Source organism: Microcebus murinus, chromosome 19 (assembly GCF_040939455.1).
Source record: "Microcebus murinus isolate Inina chromosome 19, M.murinus_Inina_mat1.0, whole genome shotgun sequence".
NCBI classification, from domain to species: domain Eukaryota; kingdom Metazoa; phylum Chordata; class Mammalia; order Primates; family Cheirogaleidae; genus Microcebus; species Microcebus murinus.
The window spans coordinates 19,982,697-20,003,751 of NC_134122.1; the positions used below are offsets into that span (position 1 = coordinate 19,982,697).

Consider the following 21,055-nt stretch of genomic DNA (forward strand, 5'->3'; position numbering starts at 1 on the left):
TCCGGACGGAGCATTTTGCTGATGATGGCCGTGATGGCCCCTAGAGTGTGTTCCCGTCGGCCGCGGTGACCGGTGGTGGTTGAGAAGGAGACTGCTCCCTCACCTGGGCTCTAGGGAGGAGACACGGGCCGGAGCCCCCGTCCTGCTGCGCTGGCCGTGCACTGCGGGCGGGAAACCCACCCTTTGTTCCCGCTGCTGTGATGAGGGCTGTCTGTCACCACAGCACAGCCCAGCCCATCCTGACGGAGCCCACGAGCTGGCACATTTCCGTGTCTGGCTTACCCTGGTTTGAGGTGAGTTTCTGTCATGTGCAGCAGAAAGAGTTCCGGCGTTGTGTTTGCATCGCCCAGCGGTGAGGATGCTCTTTCTGTCCCGAGGAAGGGTCCCATTCAAAGGGACCAGAGGACCAGGCTCCACCCTTTCCCAGGAATGACCTGGAGCAAGTCGTCTGCTGTCTCTGAGCCTCAGTTTCCTCTCTTGTAAGGTGGAGCAGGAATCAGCCTCGCGGCTTGCTCTGGGGATGAACAGACAGGGTGGGGTCCGCCCTCGTTAGATGTGGGTTTCCTTCTTTCTAGCATCACCTGGAGCCGGGCTCGGGGCAGAGGAGACGGGGCTGTGGCCCCACCCCTTCCCCGTCTCCTCTGCAGAGAGTTCTAGAAGGCTTCCAGTCAGGTGCCCTGCAGCTTGCATCGCCCCTGCCAGGATCTAAGGCCCCCAGAACCCACCTCCGCGACCAACAGTGACTGCGAGGCTGGCCTGGGGTGTGGTCTGGGCGTCCCAGGTGCTCCGGCAAGCGCGGGAGCCAGAGGGGTGGGGGCCCAGGGACAGGCGGTTTACCCAAGCCTGGTGGGGTGCAGCACAGCCCCCTGCAGCCCATGGGGGCCCCAGCTGCACCTTCAGAAACCAGGAAGGGGATGTCCTCCGGGACACGGGGCGGTGGGCCTGTGCACCCTCCTGGCAGCCCGTCCCGCCAACAGAAGCAGGAACTCCCAACAAAGGGGAAAGCGGAGGGGGCGCTGCCGCCAACAAACACCGCACGGTGGTGGAAGAGGGAGGCAGGAGCCAACCTGTGCCCAGGCGTCCCCCCCACCCCCCCCACCCCCGCCCTCGGGTTTCGCACGCAGCACCCGCTGACCCAGCTTTGTTTCTCCCGGGCACTTGTTACCCAGTGCCCTGCGCCTGTCACCTCTCGTCACTCTCACTGTCCAGCCCTCGAGGGCAGTGGCTGAACGCGCTGCCGGGTCTCAGTGCTGGGCGAGCAGGCGCTCAAAAATAGAGAGCGAATGAATGAATGAGTGAACAAATGAATGGCAGAGCAGTGACTGCGAAGCAGCGGGCAGAGAGGAGGGAACCACCTGCCACAGATTGGCAGGTGGAGGTGACGGTGCAGCAGGCAGCCTCCTGGGAAGTGTGTGCACCTCGAGCGCCCCTCCCCCATCGGGCAGACCGTGGGGCGACCATGGGTGGCCCCAACCCTGGGACGACAAATGTGGGCTTTTCTTTCTAAAAGTTGATGTCCCCAGGTAAGAAACCCTTACATTCTGCTCTTTTGGGGGGCTCCCCACCCCAAAGCAAACTCCATCAAGGGAAGGCGGTGTTGGTGGCAGGGCACCGGGGTGGAATGCCAGCAGGTCCACTTCGTAGCTTCCAGCCTCGTGAAAATTTTCTACCTCCCATGCCTCGGTTTCCCCACACACGAAATGGGCACACCTATCAGACTTACTGTCGCTGTGGTGGGACCGGGAGCTCACCTGTGTGAAGTGCCCAGAGCAGCGTCTGGCACATTGCCAGCGCTCAGAAAGTGTTGTTGTTTTTATTATATCATCAATTTTATGACAAGTCAAATTTTGTGACCGCAGCCAGTGTCCCCGGGTCTCCACGATGAGCCGGCAGGAACTAAGATGCGTGGGCCGCTGGCGCCACCTGCTGACGAGCGCTGGAATGGCAGTGGGGGAAGGCGGTGCCTGAGCACGCTCTGCTGTCTGTCCCAGGGGAAGGGGACACTCTAGGTGCACCTGTCAGGCGCTCATACGGGGACCCCGGACAATCGTCACAGCAGCCCTCTGCAGCAGGGAACGTGGGTGAGGAGGACAGAAGTGAACTTGGAGGGTCTTTGGTAATTCAGCCAGGGCTGACTGCTACCCTTGGTGGGCGGAGCCGCCCTGGGTGCTGGGAGGTGGGATGGAGCTCCCAGGGAGCAGGGAGGTCACATGTCCACCCACAGGCAAGCACACATGCAGGTGCATGTACACACACAGACACACATGACACGCATATGCACACGCATAGCTGGAAAACCCCGGCGGAAGAGTGCCAAGGCCCACGGGAGGATGGCTGCTAGGGCTGGGAGAACAAGGACGTGCAGTCATTCGGCCGAGGCTGGGAGGACGGGCACACGGGAGGTGGCTGGTGGCAACAGGCTGAACAAGATCTGAAAAAAGCTTGGAGGAGGGACGGAGGCTGAGCCCGAGACGGCAACCTGGAGGATGCGCCAGGACGCAGGGGCAGACGGGGAGGCCATTAGGAAAGAGCGCGTGACGCCAGGACATCAGCCGAGGGCAGACTCCTGCGGCTGAGCAGGGATTGCTCTGCAGGCAGACATGGGCATGCAAGGGTGTCTGTGTGTGGCAGAGCGAGCTGCTCTTGGGCACATTTTATGTCGCAGGGTGTCACAGACCCGTGTTTTCCAGGGCTGCCCAGCCCGATGCGGATGTAAATGCACAGACAGACCTGGTCTGGGAGGGGCCCGAAGGAGAAGGGCGGAGCCGCTGCCAGATCTGTAGTGCTTTAAGTGTTTAAAGGAGAGTGGAGTCACTTACTGCTTGTGTGAGGGTAGGAAAGAGCTAAGAGTCTGGAGGACGAGACCACGAGTGCGGGAACCTGGGGACACAAAGCCCAGCGTGTCTGTGCCCATCTGAGCTGCGCCCTCCCCGAGGAGGAATGACAGGTAGGGGTGACCTGGAACAAGCGTGTGGCACTGCTGGGGCTGCTGCAAAAGGGCGGTAGACCCGTTTTTGCCTCTTTGTGGGTTTTATTTGGTAGTCAGTACTTAACACTTTTCTTCTAAATTTGCATTCCTCACAGCCTGGCCACATGCCCTTTAGTTTTCCACAGTCACTGCCACTCCCTAGTATCAACCTGAGGGTCCCCTTCCTGCCTCTCATTTGTTACCCGCCTGGTCCCTGAAGGCAGCTCAGCTCACTTCGGGTCCACACTGGGGCTCCTGGAGACCTTTGAGCAGAGCTGGGCAGGCAGAGCCGCCTGGAGGGGTGGCTGGTGGGTGGGTTTCATGAAGGCAGAGAAGGAACTGGTCATCCTCGGGCCGAATGGCCTGGGAATGTGGAGTGGCGCTCCCGGAAGCCCTATCTCTCTGCCTGAGGTTCCCTCTACTCTGTCCCGTCTCCGGCAGGAGCCCAAACTGTCCCTCGTCTAGAGGCACAGGGAAGGAAACAAACGTGGTCGAACCCAAGTGTGCTGGCACTTGGTGATCTCCAGCTCGCCTGACGCCCCTCGGGGGAGATACTCTGTCCCCAACTTTTCAGATGTGAAAACTAAGGCTCTGGGATGTGAATGTCAAGGTCAGTATTTTAGGACACATTTGCTGGATCCCCAAACTTACCTTCCTCCCACCACGCAGTGCCTTCCCACGTTAACATTGTTTTCGTACAGTGTTTTCTATTTATAAAGCAGATCACATGTGTTATTCTACTTGGTCACCTTGAATAATCCCCCCAAATACTAATATATATATATATTTTTTACACTTAAGTGAAAATGAAAAAAGAAGAAAAAACCCGATGCTGGGACTTGCCCAGCCTTGGCTTCTCTCCCAGGGCTGCGACCCCCAGGCCATCTCTGTACCTGAGGACAGAGGTCTGGCTGGGGTGGCCAGGGCCCTGGTCCCAGGCAGGGGGAGGACGCAGGCACGGGGTGGGAAGTTGGCCGGGGCAGGGCAGGGCCATAAGGTCGAAAGTCCCCCAGAGGGGCTGCAGGGGTGTGAGACAGAGGACCAGGCTGGGACACAACCTGCCTACAGGGAGCAGCCTCTACTCTGCGCTTCCGACCATCACATGTAGGAAGCTAAGTCCACTGTTGCTAGAACTTTCCATTTTCCAAGAAAAGATAGAAATCTGAACTTTTTTTAAAAAAAGGTGAAACCTCCAATTTTTCTTAAATGTTGACAACTAAAAAAGAAATGTAAACAATGGTGCTAACAAAATGAGAACTTCAAGGGGCCTCATCCACCCCGCAGGCCTGTGACCTGTGACCCGCTGACAGCCCGAGGTGCTGAGCCACCGTGGGCCTGCGCTGGGCTGGGAGCCGCTCCGGGCAGGGGCAGGCCTGGTGCCAGCTGGGAAGGCCGGGAGGGCTTTTTAGGCCGAGGGGGCAGGCGAGGGGGCCACCCGAGTCCCTCTCATCCCAAGGCTGTCCATTCTGCCTGCTCGGTGATGTCGGGCCTGGGGCCACTGCGCTCAGTACTAACACGGCCCTCGCCCCCGGGTGTCACCGGGGACACGGTTCCCAGATGTCACACAGCTGAAAGCACGAAGTCCCCCGGAAAACCAACAATTCTTTAGGACATTCGCAAATCTAAATGCATTTCCTTCACTTTAATTAAAAAATAAATACACGCCAGAGGGACTTTCTTTTTTTCTTTAATGAAGAGAAAGGTTAAAGAACAAATACAAAACAAACAAAACCAAAACCTACAGGGACTCCTCATGTCTGGGACCAGCAGGAAATCGCCGGCCAGGCTGGGAAAGCCGGGCACGCAGCCCAGCGGGCCTGCCGGGTGACCCTCGAGCTAGAAAAGGGACCCCAGCTCCGCTCTGGGTGGCTCAATCCCAGCCGGGGCGGGACGTCCTGCCTGGGGAGGAGCTGCGGTCTCCGCGGGGGCCCTCGGCAGCAGGGCCCCGGCCTGTTCTGTGACGTGTCTCCCACAAGGCCCTCCCTCTCGGTGGTGCCCGAGTGCGCAAGGGCCCGGAGTCTGCCGAGGTGGCTGGAGTCTGGAACGTGAGGCGTGCATGGCCAGGTGAACCCCGAGGCCCCACCGGTCCCCTCCAATGGCTCTGGGGTGTGCACGGAAGGCCACTGCCTGGGAGGCAGCTCTGCGCCAGACGGCAGCCCCTCCTCAGAAGCCCTCTACGCCTCTCAAAGCCCACCGCAGCCTGGGTCCCAGAGAGCCGCTCACAGCTCCACCGAGGCCAGGACACAAGCCGCGGCAGTCAGTGGCTGAGACCACGGGAACAGGAGGGGACAGCAGAAGGGCCACAGTCCCCGCAGCTGCTCCACCACGTGCCAGCCAGGCTGGGACAAGAAGCACCAACTCCCGGTGTGATAAAGCAGGGTCCCGAGGAGCAGCCCCGGAAGAGCCTGGGGACAGGCAGGTGGGGGGCCTCTTTGCAGAGTTCCAGGACAGGGGGACGCACCTGTCAGGCACTGTCTGCTGCAGGAGGCTCGGCACGACAGATGTCCCGGGGCAGCAGCGGGGTCTGCCGACCACCAAGTGGGGCGGGTGGCAGCGGGGCTGGGAGGGAGGTGGTGCCCACAGCGCCCTATAAGTGGATCCACTTGTTCCAGTTGACCTCGTGGGGGAACACGCGGCCCAGCCGGAGGGTGCAGTCCAGTGTGGGCTCGTAGAACGCCGTGGGGCCCTCGCCTGGGCCAGAGGGGGCCTCTGCCTCCTCCACCTCGGGCGTGGAGAAGAGAGAGACGGGCTTGGGCTTCCTCAGCAGGCGCTTCCTGATGCAGCCAAGGGACTCCAGGCCCTGGAGACACCACAGGACACATATGGTTACGGGGGCACCTGAACTTGGCCTTGAGAGGTAAGTAGGGATTCACCAGCAGGGTTTCAGCACAAGGCCGGGGCAGGGGAGGGCGTGGCACGAGCAGTGACTGCAGTGCTGGGGCCACGGCAGGAAATGCCAGTACTGGAGGACAGGTTCGTAGCAGGGGCTGCAAACGGGCTTGCTGTGGGCCAAGACTGGCTCCCAGGGGGTTCTGTTTGGCCTGTGTACACCTTAAAGTTGAGGAAATTTCACAGTGAACTTCAAACTTCCAGCTTCTCCAGGAGCTGGAGCCCTGGGCACGCCGGGCCGTGAGCGAGCGGGAGGCAGCTGCCCTCGGAAGGCAGGGTCTCTCCTTGCCGCCCCCCAGGGCTGCGATGCTCATGTACCTATGGGCCTCATGGGCTGTGAGTTTGTGACCCCAGGTCCAGAGAAAGCATCAGAGGCAAGAGCCCCAGGAACGCCATCTTTCAGCGTGGTGGCGGTGAGACCTGCTGAAGGACACTGTAGGGACAGCCCTGGGGGCGGGAGCCCGGCTGGGGCTGCAGGGGCAGAGTGCTGGGAACAGGGCTGGGGCCACAGTGCAAAGGCAGGAGGTGAGTTCCCAGGTGGCACCTGTCAGCCAGGGCCCCTGCTGAGGGTGGAGGAGGGAACTGAAGGCAAGCAGGAAGGTGGGACACCGGAGCAGAAGCCTCCTCGCCTGCTGCACCCTGAGGGGTACACCCAGCCCCTCACCCCAGCCCCGCTGAGCCCCAGCAGGGCCCACACCTGGAGCAGCTCCAGCACGGCGACGGGCTGCAGGACGCCCTGGTAGTGGCGCAGCAGGCAGCTCTCGGGGACACCGGGCCTGGTCATGATGTGGTACAGCATGGCCTCCATCATGCCCTTGCACACAGGCATGTTCAGGTGGCCGTCCACGACGCGCCACGGGCGGCCGATGAAGCAGACGCTCTCGCAGGCCCTGCAGGAGAGCAGTCGGCGTCGGGGCTCGGGGCGCAGGGAGGCTGCAGCGTGTCCCCCTCCCTCCTGTCTGGACAGAGGGGCCCACGAGGGCACCGCAGTGTGGGGACCTGCTCAGATGTAGCTGCAGCCAAGGCCACAATGAGCCCAAGGCCCCAGGTCCCTCCACACGGGCAGGGAAGGACGAGAGTTAGGGCTCCACCTGGCACCCTGGGCTAGTGGCTGCTTCCACCCTGGCCAAGCTCACTGAAGTCATTCCCCAGTTCTGCTCGGTGCCATCTGCAAGGTTCCACACATGGTTTCCTTTGAATAAAGGTCTCTGCTACTAAACCAGGGACTGATCTGCCACATGGGGCCCAGGAGTGTCACAGGCCCCAGACTAGCTGGACACTTGGCTCTGACTGCCATGGCTGGGCACTGGGGGCCGTATATGCACTCCTGGGAGCTGGGGCCCAGGGCACTTGGGCCCTGCCCTGCTGAGGGCAGTGCACACACCCGTGGGAGGCGCCCCTCACCGGAAAGGCTTCTGTGGCTCCTGGGCCGCCTCCTACCCCTAGGGCACAGCAGTCCCGGGTAGATGGTGCCAGTCCTTGGAGAGGAGGCTGCTGCTGAGACCAGCACTTGGGCACTCTGGCCTGATCTGGCCTCACATTGGCTATGTGACCTTGGGGAGGGGCAGTGCCTCTTTGGGCCCTCTGCTCATCTGTAAGATGGGACCCCTGTGACAACGTGAAAGCACCTGGCTCAGGGTTCTCAGCCAGCACTATGCGTGTTCTAGAAGCATAGTCCATTGCTCCAGGCAGATCTGGGTGCTGGGAATACCCAGCACACCTAGTCCTCACCCACCGTGCCGGGCAGACTGTCCCAGCCAGCGTCTCCATGAAAGATCTTCACGTGAACCATTAACTCTCTGTCCCATCGGGAATCCTGAGGACTAACTTCCCCCATGCTCAGGGCTGCCCCAGGCCCGCGCCGGCCCACACTCACCTTTCCCGCACTGCCTGGGAGAGGCCACTGGCTCCAGAACTCTCTGCCAACCCTGGTGGAAGAAGAAAGGATGGGAGGGACTCAGAAAGTGGGAGGAGCTGTCTTTCCTCCACTCACTGGGTGGTGACGAGCGCCCAACGTGTGCCGGGCACTTCTGGGGTGACACAAAAGGACAACGATCCGTCTCCTCTCAGAGTGTCCATCTTCAAGGTGGCTGGGCCTTGGAGGGCGACGCCAGCGCGTGACACCAGAACACACCACAGCGTGCAAACATGCGGAGCTTGCTCCCGGGCCCCGAGGAAGCCCCGTGCTGGAGGAAGCCAGCGAACACCCCATTTCCGTCCTGATGCCCCCACCACAAGGGCTGTGTGCAAAACCCCCAGGAGAACAAGAACACCAAGAGAAACAGAGGGGAAAGCCACCGCTGACTCCAGACCGAGCAGGAGAGGAAGGGCGAGTCTCAGCACGAGCATGTCCGCCAGCCTGTCTGTCACTCCACCCGGCCAGAGGCCTGCACCGGGACGCAGGGATCCCTGTGGGTGCCTGGGAGGCCTTCTGCCCTCCAGTGGAAACACACAGGCAAGATCATCTTCCTCACCTCAGGGTGTAAGCTCTGAAAAGCTGAAGCCCTTTTGTGGCTAGTGGCTGGAGGTCCCCCATCTTGAGGGAGAGGTGTGGGCCAATCAGGGTGAGGGCAGAGAAGGGGAGTGGGGTGGCGTAAGGTGGGGCAAGGGACAAGGTGGTACCTCTAGGGTCTTCAGAGCCTTCTGGAGGCTGGGCCTGACAGCTCAGCTGCTGCTCTTGGCCTGGAGAGATGGACACCCCAACAGCCTCTTGGTCCTTCTGTCCAGCCCCCTCTGCAGCAGTATCTTCCAGAGCTGGAGGCGGAGTTGGGGCCTGGGTTTCTGCCTCCTTTTCTGCCCTGGGCCCGGGGCTGGGGGCCAAGCACGTGTCCTCGAGTGCAGGCCTCTTTGCGGGGGGCTCCTGAGTACCCTCACCGTCGGCCTCCTCGCTCTGATCGGCCCAGCTGGCGCGCCTCTTGAGGCTCTGGGGACCCTGAGAAAGCGGCGCTGGCCTCTCAGGGGGGCTGTCCTCACTGGAAGGCCCCTCCAGGGTCCTGGCTGGGGCGTCTTCTCTCTGGGCATCAGCCTCCTCCTCTTTGCCTTTTAGCCGTACCGAGTGCAGGAGCCAGGGCTGGGCAGCGGCCATGGCCACCAGGCGAACGGTGTTGCCACCAACTTCCAGCACCTGCTGTTGCTCCAGGAGGTCCTAGGGAAAGCAGGAGACACACTGGGTCAGGCTGGGAACCAGGATCGCTGGGGCTGGCTTGACGGGGGGCGAGTGGAGTAGTCTACCCTGTTGATATGCTCCGTGTCCTGAGCAGGTGGCAAGCCCAGCTCCAGCTGGACAAGGCCTGGCTTCTGGCCCTGGGGCTGCCACCATGTGCTAGCCATGTACCCTGGGACAGTGTCCTTCCCTCTCTCCACTCAGTGTGGCCACTGGTGAAACAAGTCCCTTTGCAGAGTGCATCTGCCTGGGAGCTGACAGTTCTGCCTCAATGACACCAGGAGAGCCTAAAGCGCCGCTCACCTGGACGCAGTCTGCGAACGTCCGCGTGCGCTCGCTGCCTGTCGTCTCCAGGGCCGAGAAGTGTCTGCGCAGCTCCTCCTTGTCAACCCCGAAACAACCCGAGGCCACAATGGCTTCCCGGATCTCCAAGGCGGCAGACACATCTTCGGGCTTATACCCCGACAGCTCTAGCTGGTGGACAAACTCTTCCAAGCTGCAGGTGTTTTCTTGGGGGTTTATCAGCCTGGTGAACGTGGCAGGAAGGAAGGAGATTCCCGCTGTTAGCTCGTCCAGAGAAGTGGCTGCGAGGACAAGGAGGAAGATCAGAGGCAGCTTGACAGGAGCCCCTCCCCAAACCCGTGCACAGGTGACACTGAGGCAGGGCAAGCTCCAGCTCCAACTCACTGCTCCCCAACAACCACAGGGTCACCTTCTGGGTGGGCACACTGGGCCCCTGCCAGTCAGGCTCCTGATACTCTGCGCTGGGCCCTTGACTGCAGCTACTGGGCTAGATTTCCCCTGGCCACTGTGATTCTCCTGCTCGAGAGACAGAGAGAAGACACAGAGGCCAGGGACAGGATCTGTCCCCCAGAGCTCTGGACAGGAGGGCCTGGACCAGGGCTGCTCTCGTCCCACCCCTTCCTGCAGCTCACACGCTCACTGCTCCTTCTCACTTCTGCCTACACTAGCCAGAGCTGCTTTCTCTTGTTTCCTATAAATGATGTCTGCGAAGGCCACAATCTACAGGTTATCACTATATCTAAACTCTAGACAAAGCACAGAATTCTAATTGCAGTTACAAAACCGACTGTAAACACCATCAACTTCAACAGTGTACCTCGCTTTATTATACCTTGCAGATATTGCATTTTTAACAAACTGAAGATTTGTAACAACCCTGCATTGAGCAAATCTATTAGTGTACCATTTTCCCAACAACATTTTGTTCATTTTGTAGTCTTTGTGTCACATTACGGTAATTCTTGCAATATTTCAAACTTTTTCATTATTATATTTACTATGGTGATCTCTGACCAGTGATCTTTTATGTTACTATTATAATTGTTGTGGGGCATCACAAACTGCACCCATGTAAGATGGTGAACTGAATTGATAAACGTGTGTGATCTGACTGCTCCACTAACCAGCTGCTCCCCCACCTCTCTCCCTCTCTTTGGGCTTCCCTATTCCCTGAGACACAACAATATTGAAATTAGGCCAATTAATAACCCTACAATGCCCTGTAAGTGTTCAAGTGAAAGAAAACGTCACCTCTCACTTTAAATCAAAAGCTAGAAATGATCAAGCTTAGTGAGGAAGGCATGTCGAAAGCCCAGCTAGGCCAAAAGCTAGGGTTCTTGTGCCAATGGTAAGCCAAGTTGTGAGTGTAAAGGAGAAGTTCTGGAAGGAAATTAAAAGGGCTACTTGAGTGAATGATAAGAAAGCAAAACAGCCTTATTATTGTCGATATGGAGGAAGTTTTAGTAGTCCGTACAGAAGATCAAATCAGCCGCAACATTCCCTTAAGCCAAAACCTAGTACAGAGCAAGGCTCTACCTTTCTTCAATTCTATGAAGGCTAAGAGAGGTGAGGAAGTTGTAGAAGAAAAGTTGGCAGCTAGCAGAGGTTGGTTCATGAGGCTTACGGAAGGAAGCCAACTCCATAACATAAAAGTGCAAGGTGAAGCACCAAGTGCTGATGCAGAAGCTGCAGCAAGTTATCCAGAAGATCTAGTTAAGACCACTGATGAAGGTGGCTACACTAAACAACAGATTCTCAGTGCACATGAAACAGCCTTATATTAGAAGAAGATGCCATCTAGGACTTTTGCAGCTAGACAGGAGTAGTCAATGCCTGGTTTCAAAGCTTCAAAGACAGAAAGGCCACCTCTCTTGTTTGGGACTAATGCAGCTGATGACTTTAAGTTGAAGCCACTGTTCATTTTCCATTCCAAAAATCTTAGGGTCTTTAAGAATTATGCTACATCCATTATGCCTGTGTTCTAGAAATGGAACAATAAAGCCTGGATGACAGCACATCTGTTTAAAACATAATCTACTAAATATTTTAAGCCCACTGTTGAGACCTACTGCTCAGAAAAAAGATCCCTTTCAAAATATTACTGCTCATTGACAATGCACTTGGTCACCCAAGAGCTCTGATGGAGATGTACAAGGAGATGAATGTTGTTTTCATGCCAGCGAACATGACGTTCATTCTGTAGCCTATGGATCAAGGAGTAATTTCGACTTTCAAGTCTTTTTAAGAAATATACTTCATGGCCGGGCGCGGTGGCTCACGCCTATAATCCTAGCACTCTGGGAGGCCGAGGAGGGTGGATTGCTCAAGATCAGGAGTTCGAAACCAGCCTGAGCAATAGCGAGACTCCATCTCTACTAAAAATAGAAACAAATTAATTGGCTAACTAAAAATATACAGAAAAAATTAGCTAGGCATGGTGGTCCATGCCTGTAGTCCAAGCTACTCAGGAGGCTGAGGCAGGAGGATTGCTTGAGCCCAGGAGTTTGAGGTTGCTGTGAGCTAGGTGGACCCCACGGCACTCTAGCCCGGGCAACAGAGTAAGACTTTGTCTCAAAAAAAAAAAAAAAAAAAGAAAAAAAGAAATACATTTCATAAGGCTATAGTTGCCATAGATAGTGATTCCTTTGATGAATCTGGGAAAAGTAAACTGAAAACCTTCTGAAAAGGATTCACGATTCTAGACACCATTAAGAACACTCATGACTCATGGGAGGAGATCAAAATAGCAACTTCACAGAAGTTTGGAAGAAGCTGATTCCAATCCTCATGGATGATGTTGAGGGGCTCAAGACTGTAGTGGAGGCAGTAACTGCAGGTGTGGTGGAGATAGCAAGAGAACTAGGATTAGAAGTGGAGCCTAAAGATGTGACTGAATTGCTGCAATCTCATGATCAAACTTGAACAAATGAGGAGTTGCTTCCTATGGATGAGCAAAGAAAGTGGCTTCTTGAGATGGGATCTATTCCTGGTGAAGATGATGTGAACATTATTGAAATGACAACAAAAGTTTTAGAAAATTACATAAACTTACTTGGTAAAGGGGTGGCAGGCAGGTTTTGAGAGGATCAACTACAATTTTGAAAGAAGTTCTACTGTGGGTAAAAAGCTACATGACATGCTACAGAGAAATCTTTTGTGAAAGGAAAAGCCAATTGATGACGCAAACATCATTGCTGTCTTATTTTAAGAAACTGCCAGTCACCCCGACCTTCAGCAACCACCACCTGATCAGTCCAGCCATCAACACTGAAACTAGACTGTCCACCAGCAAAAAGATTACAACTGGCTGAAGGCTCAGATGATCATTAGCATTATTTAGCAATAAAGTGTTTTTTTTGTGTGTGATTTATTGTATTTATTTATTTTTTTTTACATGGCTGGTTTAACTTTTTTAAAATTTGTAAGTATTATGAGTACATAATAGGTAGAGTAGAATTTGTATGCATTTATATGGTACATGTGATGTTTTGATAAAGGCATACAATATGAATACTGCAATAAAGTGTTTTTTAATTAAAGTATGTACATTATATTTTTAGACACAATGCTATTACACACTTAACAGACTACAGTATAGTGTGGATATAACTTGCATATGCATTGGGAAACCAAAAACATTCACGTGACTTGCCTTATTGTGATATCCACCTTATTGCGATAGTCTAGAACCGACCCTGCAGTATCTCCAAGGTGTGGCTGTGCACATAACGGTATGTCAGCTAGAGGTGGGAAAGGAGAAAGGGGGGGATGCAGGGAAGAGAAGGGGCCCTGATAATACATTGTAGGAGAGAGGGCCTGCCTAAAATTGAGCGCACAGGAAACTGTGGTTTAATAACAGGAAACTGTGGCTTAATAAGGTATTTAAAGTTTCAAAGGTCATCAACAGAAGAACTAAAACTGGAAGTAAAGGAGACAGGAGATCACAACTGTGAGCAGAATTCTCATCTATCCTACCGGGGTCCAAAGATAATACCTAAACATTTCCTAAAAGTGGAGTTCAGAGTCACGGAGCTAAGTAAGCCCCAGGAGACTGAGACCAGGAGCAGTGAGGAGGCACCGTGGAGAGCAGGCAGTGGGACATCGCTTCCTCAGGGCCCCTCCACCTGGCTGCTGGCACCTGCCTGCATGACTGTGATTAAAAGAAAGAGGCAGCATGCTGAGCTCTCCTATAGAGATGTGAGCACAACACTGTCACCTAAGAAGGTGTCTCAGGACACGTTCTCCTTGAGTCAGCTGCAAGAATGGGAGTGCTTTTCTTCACATCAGCTGTGGCTGCACACCTGGCCTTTGGAGCCTGAAGGTGCGCATCTCTGGCCTGGGTCCCAGGACAGGCCAAAGGGCCTTTCTGGCTGATGGGCGAGCCCCTCCCCTAGCCCCAGTGGGGAGCACTCACCCGTGGGCCTGAGCTGGGTGGGCGCAGGGGTGCGGCGGAGCCGGAACTTCACTTGGCAGGAGTTGACCACGATGCTGTCGTTGGGGTTGAGGTTGCGGGTGCTGACGATGCCAGGGGAGTAGTAGCCCCTCATTAGCAGGTAGTTGGTGTGGGAGGCCTGGGCGGGTTTCACCTCCATGTTCCGGCGCTTGCCCCCGGAGCCTTCGTCTAAGTCTTCGTCTTCGTCATCATCATCCTCCAAGCCGCCGTCCTTTCCCAAGCTGGAAGAGAACCGAGACCTAGACGCCTGGACGCAGGCCAGCCCGGCAGCCCGAGCAGTGGTATCTGGCTGTGCTCTGCTGCTGAGGCTCAGGGTGGTCTGCCGCTGCACACCCAGCCCCTCTTCCCTTCCCACACACCTCAGCGACCCCTGGTCACACATCTTATGACTTTGCAACGGCTGTTCCTTTTGCGGGGATCACTGTCCAGAAAACACTTGCTTCCTGTGAAGTCCCAGTTCAGCTGTGAGGCCCTCAAGGAGCCTGGGCCAATCCTACCTTCTCTTCCTAACCCTGCCCCACCTTGCTATGCTGTGCAGACTCCCATGGCAACTGGAAGGCCCCAGCAGAGGACGCCATGGACATTGTCCTGTCATTCCTAGATACTGATCTGGGAAGCCCTGTCCCATGAGCTCCCTAAAGGCACTGACACACCCTGCTTGTCTGTGTCTGGTAAATGCCTCGCACAGTGCTGGACACAGAGCAGAAACACTCAGCACATGTCTGTTGAATGAATAAGACGAGAGGACTGAGCAAATAAAGTTGCAAACACCACAGGGACAAGAGGAAACAGCAACGCCTGAAGCTCTATGAACATGCTTGAGCCCAGATGGTGACCAGAGCAGCGGGCACAGTACCAGCCCTCCCACCTCTGTGGCTCTGGGCTCTTACCTCTTAATGACCTCATTCTCCACCATGGAACTGTCCACCACTATGATCTGCTCTGGGATCCTGACATCCACAGACATAAGGCCCAGAGAGAAAAGGGTCAGGGCAGCCACACAATACCCTCCAGGGCCGTCCAAAGAAAATGGCACCATGTCAGTTGTAGAGTCGTTATTATCCTGGTCTTTGAAAGAAAAATTATCATGCTGATCCAACTTGCCGGCAGCCCGCATTCTTTCAAGAAACTGGAATGATTCTGTGCAGATGGTGCTTGGAAATCGCCATGTGAAAATCCTACAGACAAACAGAAAGGAAGGAAGGGCCTGACTGAGGACCAGCTACGAGATGAATCCATTTGGATGGGCTACAAGCATGTCAAATAATTATGGTGAAACTACACACCCCAAGCTCTCCCCTAGACCTCTTTTCCATCTCAAATGAAGGCACTGCATGGGCATCTAGTGGTGTCTGTGTCTCTTCTTCACTTGCCCAAGCACCTTTGAGGCAGGGTTCTGTCTTTTTTCACCCAATGCTTCACGCCCCACTTTGCAGGAGCTTGCTATAAACTGCTGCTGAACTAGGGGAGAGGTAATAGCAATCCCTACACAAGACCGGCCCTGATTCACAGACAGATGAGAGGACACTGTGTGTTCAATCTCCCTGTCTCCATCTGGTGCCTGCAAAGTCAAGCCCCTGTCTCTGTCCCCGAGTGTGATGTTCCACAACTCTGTAACAACAGTCAGGCAGAAGGGATGCAAGACGTCTTCCTGATCTGCTGACCACAGCCCTTGGTTCACAGCCCTTGGTTCAAGCAGACCAGAGCAGTGGCTCCAGGTCAAATGGCCTTGCTGGACTTGGGCCTATAGGGAGAGGTTTGAGGAAGGAGGAAGTGCTTGGAGCCACACGCACAGGGATGGGGTAAAAGAACCAAAAGATGACTGATGGTGCCTTCAAGCATGTGAACGCAGCCCCCACACGGCCTCAGTGCTGGCAAGAACATGCGGAGAAGGGGCAGCCATCAGGCAACCGCTTGGGGACGTTCTACGGGACTTCCCCTGCATGTGGGTAGGAGGCTGGTGGTGCCACGCGTGCTGCGCTGGGAGTGCCCTCCAGGAGGGGGCTCCAGGAACACACTCCTCTGAACACACCTCCAGGCCCCAGCCCCACCAGGCTGCCCGTGCTGCAAACAGGCCCCGAGAGGAGGCATAAAAGCCTGCAAAGCAGGAGGCTGCACAGGGTTGGGTGCAGTGGGACAAGGGACTGAGCTTATGCCCAACCAGGAGGGTGAACTTCCAATGGGACCAATCATTAAATTCAAAACTGACTTCACCCCATCTCATAGGAGAAGGGAAAAACCCTACCTGTGAGAACGGTGATGCCCCCCACAAAACACTGCCAGTGTTTGCTGACGCCCACGCAAGGGAGGAGGGCGGGCGCTGATGAGGAAACTTCTCCCCAGCCCCTACATTCTCTCATGAAAACGGACGTTCTTTCCCTACTCTTTGCAGGCAGGGTGTGGCTGGGCCTCCGAGCCTGGGCCAGCGAGGGCTCCTGAGCGGGCGCTCACCTGTAGTAGGTCTGGGACAACTGGTAGGACATGGGCACGAAGGGCAGGGCCCGGTTCTTCTTGGGGCCCAGCGTGTGGTTGACCCGGCGCCGGTTGACCAAGCTCCTTTTCTGGCACTCCATGAAGGCCTTCACGAGGGTCTGGTCCTTGTACTCCCGGTAGAGGCGGAAGGTCTGTAACACAGCGAGGTGAGGTGAGGTGAGCGAGGTTCTCCGGCCGGCCAGGGGATGCCCGAGCTGGAGCTTGTGGATGCACAGGAGCTACAGCTGACCCTTGCCTAGAGAGGAAGTAGGCAACTGGGGATGAGGGGCAGGGAGTGTGCGTGTGTGCATGCACGCATGTGTGCAGGGGAAGCCTGGAGGAAGCAAGAATCCCAACTGTCAGACCATCAAGCTGCATTTCTAGACACCACAGAGAGGGGCAGACAACTGCAGAGACAGGAAAGCTATTCACCCCCAAGCCCATTTCTTTGGACACAAAGACATTGAGAATCATCTCAGCCACTCCTATGTCCCTTAGACTCTCACCCAAGCATTGGCATATCTGGTTGGCTCTACCTTCTACATGTCCTCAAACGCGTCTACACTGGCCCCATCTCGTCCCTGCCACTGCTGTTCCCCACCACAGCCTCCAGCTAACCAGTTTCCCTGCTTCTCCGTGTCACCCCGACCCCACCCCAGCCCCTGATCATTCGCCACAGCAGCCAGCGTCATCCATGGATCCCTACATCAGACCACATAATCCTGTCCTGCTTCTAAACCCCGAGGGCTTGCCCTGCAAGTGGAGCAGCATCCAGTCCTTACTAGGACGACGGGGAACCCTGCAAGGGAGACCCTGCCCACCTCTCTGGCCTCACCTCCTTCAACCCCACCCCCAGCCTGCCTACCCTCCTTACTTTTCTTGAAAATGCCCAGGCATTTCGCCTCGGGGCCTCTGCACTCACTGCTCCCCTAAATCTGTGCTGACTCCTTCTCAACATTCAAGTCTCAGCTCAAATATTTCCCCTCAAATAACAAATCCTTCTCCAACCTGTTCCTCTATGGTCAACTGTTTTATATTATCCTACTTTATTTTCTCATAGCAGCTACCTCTACCTGAAGTGACCTCAGGTCACTTATGCATTGTCTGGAAGTCCCAGGAGAACACAGATTTAACTCCTGCTGCTGCCACCAGCACTCGCTGCCCGCATGTAGCACTGCATGGAAGGAGGCCTCTCTGCTGGCCATACCACGTGACTTCATGGCTCAGCCAGCGAAGACTCACGGACCTGGGCCCCACCCAGAGGAAGAGCCAATCAAAGGATGCAGGACCAGCAGGATCTCTGTTACTCTAAGTTTCCAAAAAGGGTTGGCTCAGCCAACCAACTGCTCCTGAGTGTCTGGCACATGCCAGCCCGAGAATCCTACTAGGCTGTCTCCTCAAAAGCGCTGGGCAAGATAAGTCACTGTCACAGTCTAAGGATTTTAGGCTCAGAAGGTTCTCTCTGGCACCGCCCCCCTGGGCCTGAGTGACGGGAAGACTGAGGCACATGGCCTTTAAGTGCTCCTCTGAGCCCATACAGCCAGGCAGGGGTGGAACCACAGACAACTGCGACCTCACCCCTCTACCTTCCCTCCAGCAGAGGGACACAGGGGACAGGGAGCCAGAGCAGTGGTCATTTGGGGTTCTGGGGGTGCAGGGCGGTGTTCTCTGGAGCCTGTTGGACTGAGGCCTGTGCAAACTTGCTCCCTTTGGATGGCACTGGGTGTGCACATTCTCAGGCTTCATGCAGAGAAACACTCTACCCAGGCAGAGGGAAAGAAGTAGGGGTGGCCATTATGTCATCATTCCTTCCACAGAGCACTGGAGTGAAGCTGCATCCAGCTTCTCGCGACAAATTTTCTGTGAGTTTTGCTCTTCACTTCTATTTGGAAATAATTACCGAATGGGCAGATTCCCCAAACATCTGCTGCCATGGAACAGGGGGGCTCAAAGCATGTATGGTGAGTTGGGGACTGTAGGCCGCCACTCAAATTTCCAAGAGGATGGGCTGTCACAGGCACAGGGAACCCACGGCTGCCTGGCGAGCTCAAGGCCTTTCACCTATTCCTGGAACCGTAGGCTGCTGGGGGAACCTAGTGGGGTCCCATACAGGGCCCTGACATCATTGCTATCAGCCTTCCAGTCCTCACTCTCAGATCTTGGGAGTCACTGAAGATGCACTTGCTTCCTGCTGGCCAGGTGGTCTTTCTCAGGTGACCTCCCACATCCCTGGAGGTGGAGGCAAAGTGACTGGCCCTTTGGCACCACCCATCAGAGTGCAAAAAAGCAGCAGGATAACACGGGAAACGAGGCCTGGGTGGACAGCAGGAGCCTGGCTTTGTCCATTAACTGGCTGTAAAACTAGTTTCTTCTCTCTGGGGCTGGTTTTTCTTATTTGAGGGGGTGGTGGGAAGGATCCCTGAGGTCCCTTATAGCTCTGACACACTGCTGAGCAGAAGAGCTAGAAGGTCCACTCCATAGCCACCAGGCAGTCAGAAATTTAGATTCTTGTGTGTAATGTTGGAATAAAAAAAAAAAAAAATTTTTTTTTTTAAAAACAAGTGTGAGTCCAACAAAACAAAGCCACGGGCCAGATGTGGCCTGTGGGTTATCTGGGACTCCTGCCCTATACTACCCGCTCTTGCTCTCCGCATGATCAGGCTCACAGGGAGCTTTGCTTTCTCCATCTGCACAATGCTGGGGCGGCAGAGAGCCGCATGGCACTGACACCAGCCTCCTGGTCTGAAATGTATACACTTCACTGCGTATAAAATAGGCACAAGAGAATAAAATGCAGGGTTCAAGTGATGCCTGGCAACATGTGTATGGAGAATGTTTATTGGGCCTCTTGGATTTGTGGGTCCCAGATGTCCCTGCAGGACGCCACTGCGCCCCCGTGATGAATGAAAACAGGACAGATCAAAGGCACACTCAGCCTGGGGTCTGCGGAGGCCTGGGCATGGCTGGTAAATGACCAGGGTGTTCTGAAGCGAGGCGTTCAAACCTGGCCACATATTTTCCTTAAACAGCTCCATTTCCCTCAGCCCTTCCCTTGCCCTATCCCGCGTGGCCACGGTACCCGCAGTGTCCAGCTGGGTCTACGCCACATTTCCTTAAGGGTGGTCTGTGGACCCCCGCACCAGGATCCAGGGGAGGGTGTGACACACACTTGTGAGGGCCCCACCTTCCACCCCTGACTGGAGTCTGAGGGTGGGACTTGGCGCCACATGCTAGAAGAATGCTCCTATTGACTCTGAGGCCCCCCGGATTTTGGGACCTCATCCATCTAAATGCATCAGTGGAACTGGAAAATAGCATCCCTTTGTTTTCTTATTTTTTTCCCTCACATTCCAAATCAGGCTGACTTGTTAATACAAGCCAGAGGAGTAGATTTTTAGGATTAAAGATTAAATACAAAAGTAAACCGGTTCTACTTGGAATTCATTTCTGTGAGGATTAAGAACAAGGGACGGCCGGGCGCGGTGGCTCACGCCTGTAATCCTAGCACTCTGGGAGGCCGAGGCAGGCGGATTGCTCGAGGTCAGGACTTCAAGACCAGCCTGAACAAGAGCAAGACCCAGTCTCTACTAAAAATAGAAAGAAATTATCTGGACAACTAAAAATATATAGAAAAAGTTAGCTGGGCATGGTGGCTCATGCCTGTAGTTCCAGCTACTCGGAGGCTGAGGCAGGATGGCTTGAGCCCAGGAGTTTGAGGTTGCTGTGAGCTAGGCTGATCCCATGGCACTCTAGCCCCGGCAAGGGGGTGAGACTCGGAAGAATGATGCCCCAGCAGCACTGGCTGGGGTGGAGGCCCCTCTCACCCTCTCTGTTGGGGTCTTGTGTGACGCCTGAGCTGTGTGGCCTTGGGCACGTATTAACTTCTCTGAACCTCAAGTGTCCGTATTTGTAAAAGAGTAACAAGACCACCACCTTCCCAGGCTCCATATGGGGTTAAATGGGTTTGCCTTCCTCTATTTCATCCTCCTTCAGCCACAACAGAGCAGCAGCACAGATCTGCATTCTCAGGAAACAGGCAACTCACCGCCCAGAGAAAGGCAGCTTTTCTGTTCAGTGATATCCAACGACCAAAAATATCTCAGTGTTTCTAAGTTATAATTTGAAAAGATGTGTTGTATGGCTCAATTACTTTCTTATTAATAGTTCCTTTGCCACACCTCATTTCCTCTTCTCCCTCATTTTATGTATTAAATATTAGACTTAAAACCTCAGCTTTTCGCTGGGTGCAGTAGCTCGTGCCTGTAATCCTAGCACTTTGGGAGGCTGAGGCAGAAGGATCCCTTGAGCCTAGGAGTTTGAGGTTGCAGTGAGCTCTGATGATGCCACTGCATTCTAGCCCGTGCAACAGAGCAAAACCCTGTCTCAACAAAACCAAACCTCAGCTTTGGGAGGAAGTCTGGAGGTCAGTGGATCCTGTCTCATATTTCAAAGATGAGAGAGCTAGAGAGGTGCTGGCCAAGGGGCACAAAGCTTCAGCTGTGTGAGAGGAATGTGCCCTGGAGAGCCAATGCACAGCACAGGACTACAGGTGGCAGTACTGCACTGCATACTTGAAATGTGCTAAGGGGGGTCCTGAGAGCTCTCACCATTAAAAGAAAAGAGGTGACTGTGTGACATGATGGATATATTAATTCGCTTGATTGTGGTGATTATTTTACAATGTAGAGGAACATCAAAACATCCTGTTATATGTACACCTTAAATATATACTATAAAAATAAAGAAAAGTAAAACAAAAGATGAAAGATGCAAGGGCTGGTCCCCCCTGAGAGCCCAAGGGAGAAGA

At 55.0% G+C, this 21,055-nt stretch overlaps 1 protein-coding gene across 1 annotated transcript in view; it reads right to left on the reverse strand.

Annotated features, from left to right (window-relative positions):
• Positions 1-4,638: 4,638 nt before the first annotated feature.
• Positions 4,639-21,055, reverse strand: part of GTF3C1 (general transcription factor IIIC subunit 1) — an 81,644-nt gene continuing 65,227 nt past the window's right edge. Inside the window, exons 30-37 of the mRNA XM_012780101.3 lie at positions 16,228-16,400; positions 14,667-14,954; positions 13,738-13,997; positions 9,324-9,604; positions 8,480-9,002; positions 7,734-7,785; positions 6,555-6,747; positions 4,639-5,768 (exon numbers count right to left, since the gene is read on the reverse strand). Coding sequence (XP_012635555.2) covers positions 5,556-5,768; positions 6,555-6,747; positions 7,734-7,785; positions 8,480-9,002; positions 9,324-9,604; positions 13,738-13,997; positions 14,667-14,954; positions 16,228-16,400 — 1,983 coding nt within the window. The 3' untranslated portion in view covers positions 4,639-5,555. The remainder of the gene's footprint in view (positions 5,769-6,554; positions 6,748-7,733; positions 7,786-8,479; positions 9,003-9,323; positions 9,605-13,737; positions 13,998-14,666; positions 14,955-16,227; positions 16,401-21,055) is intronic.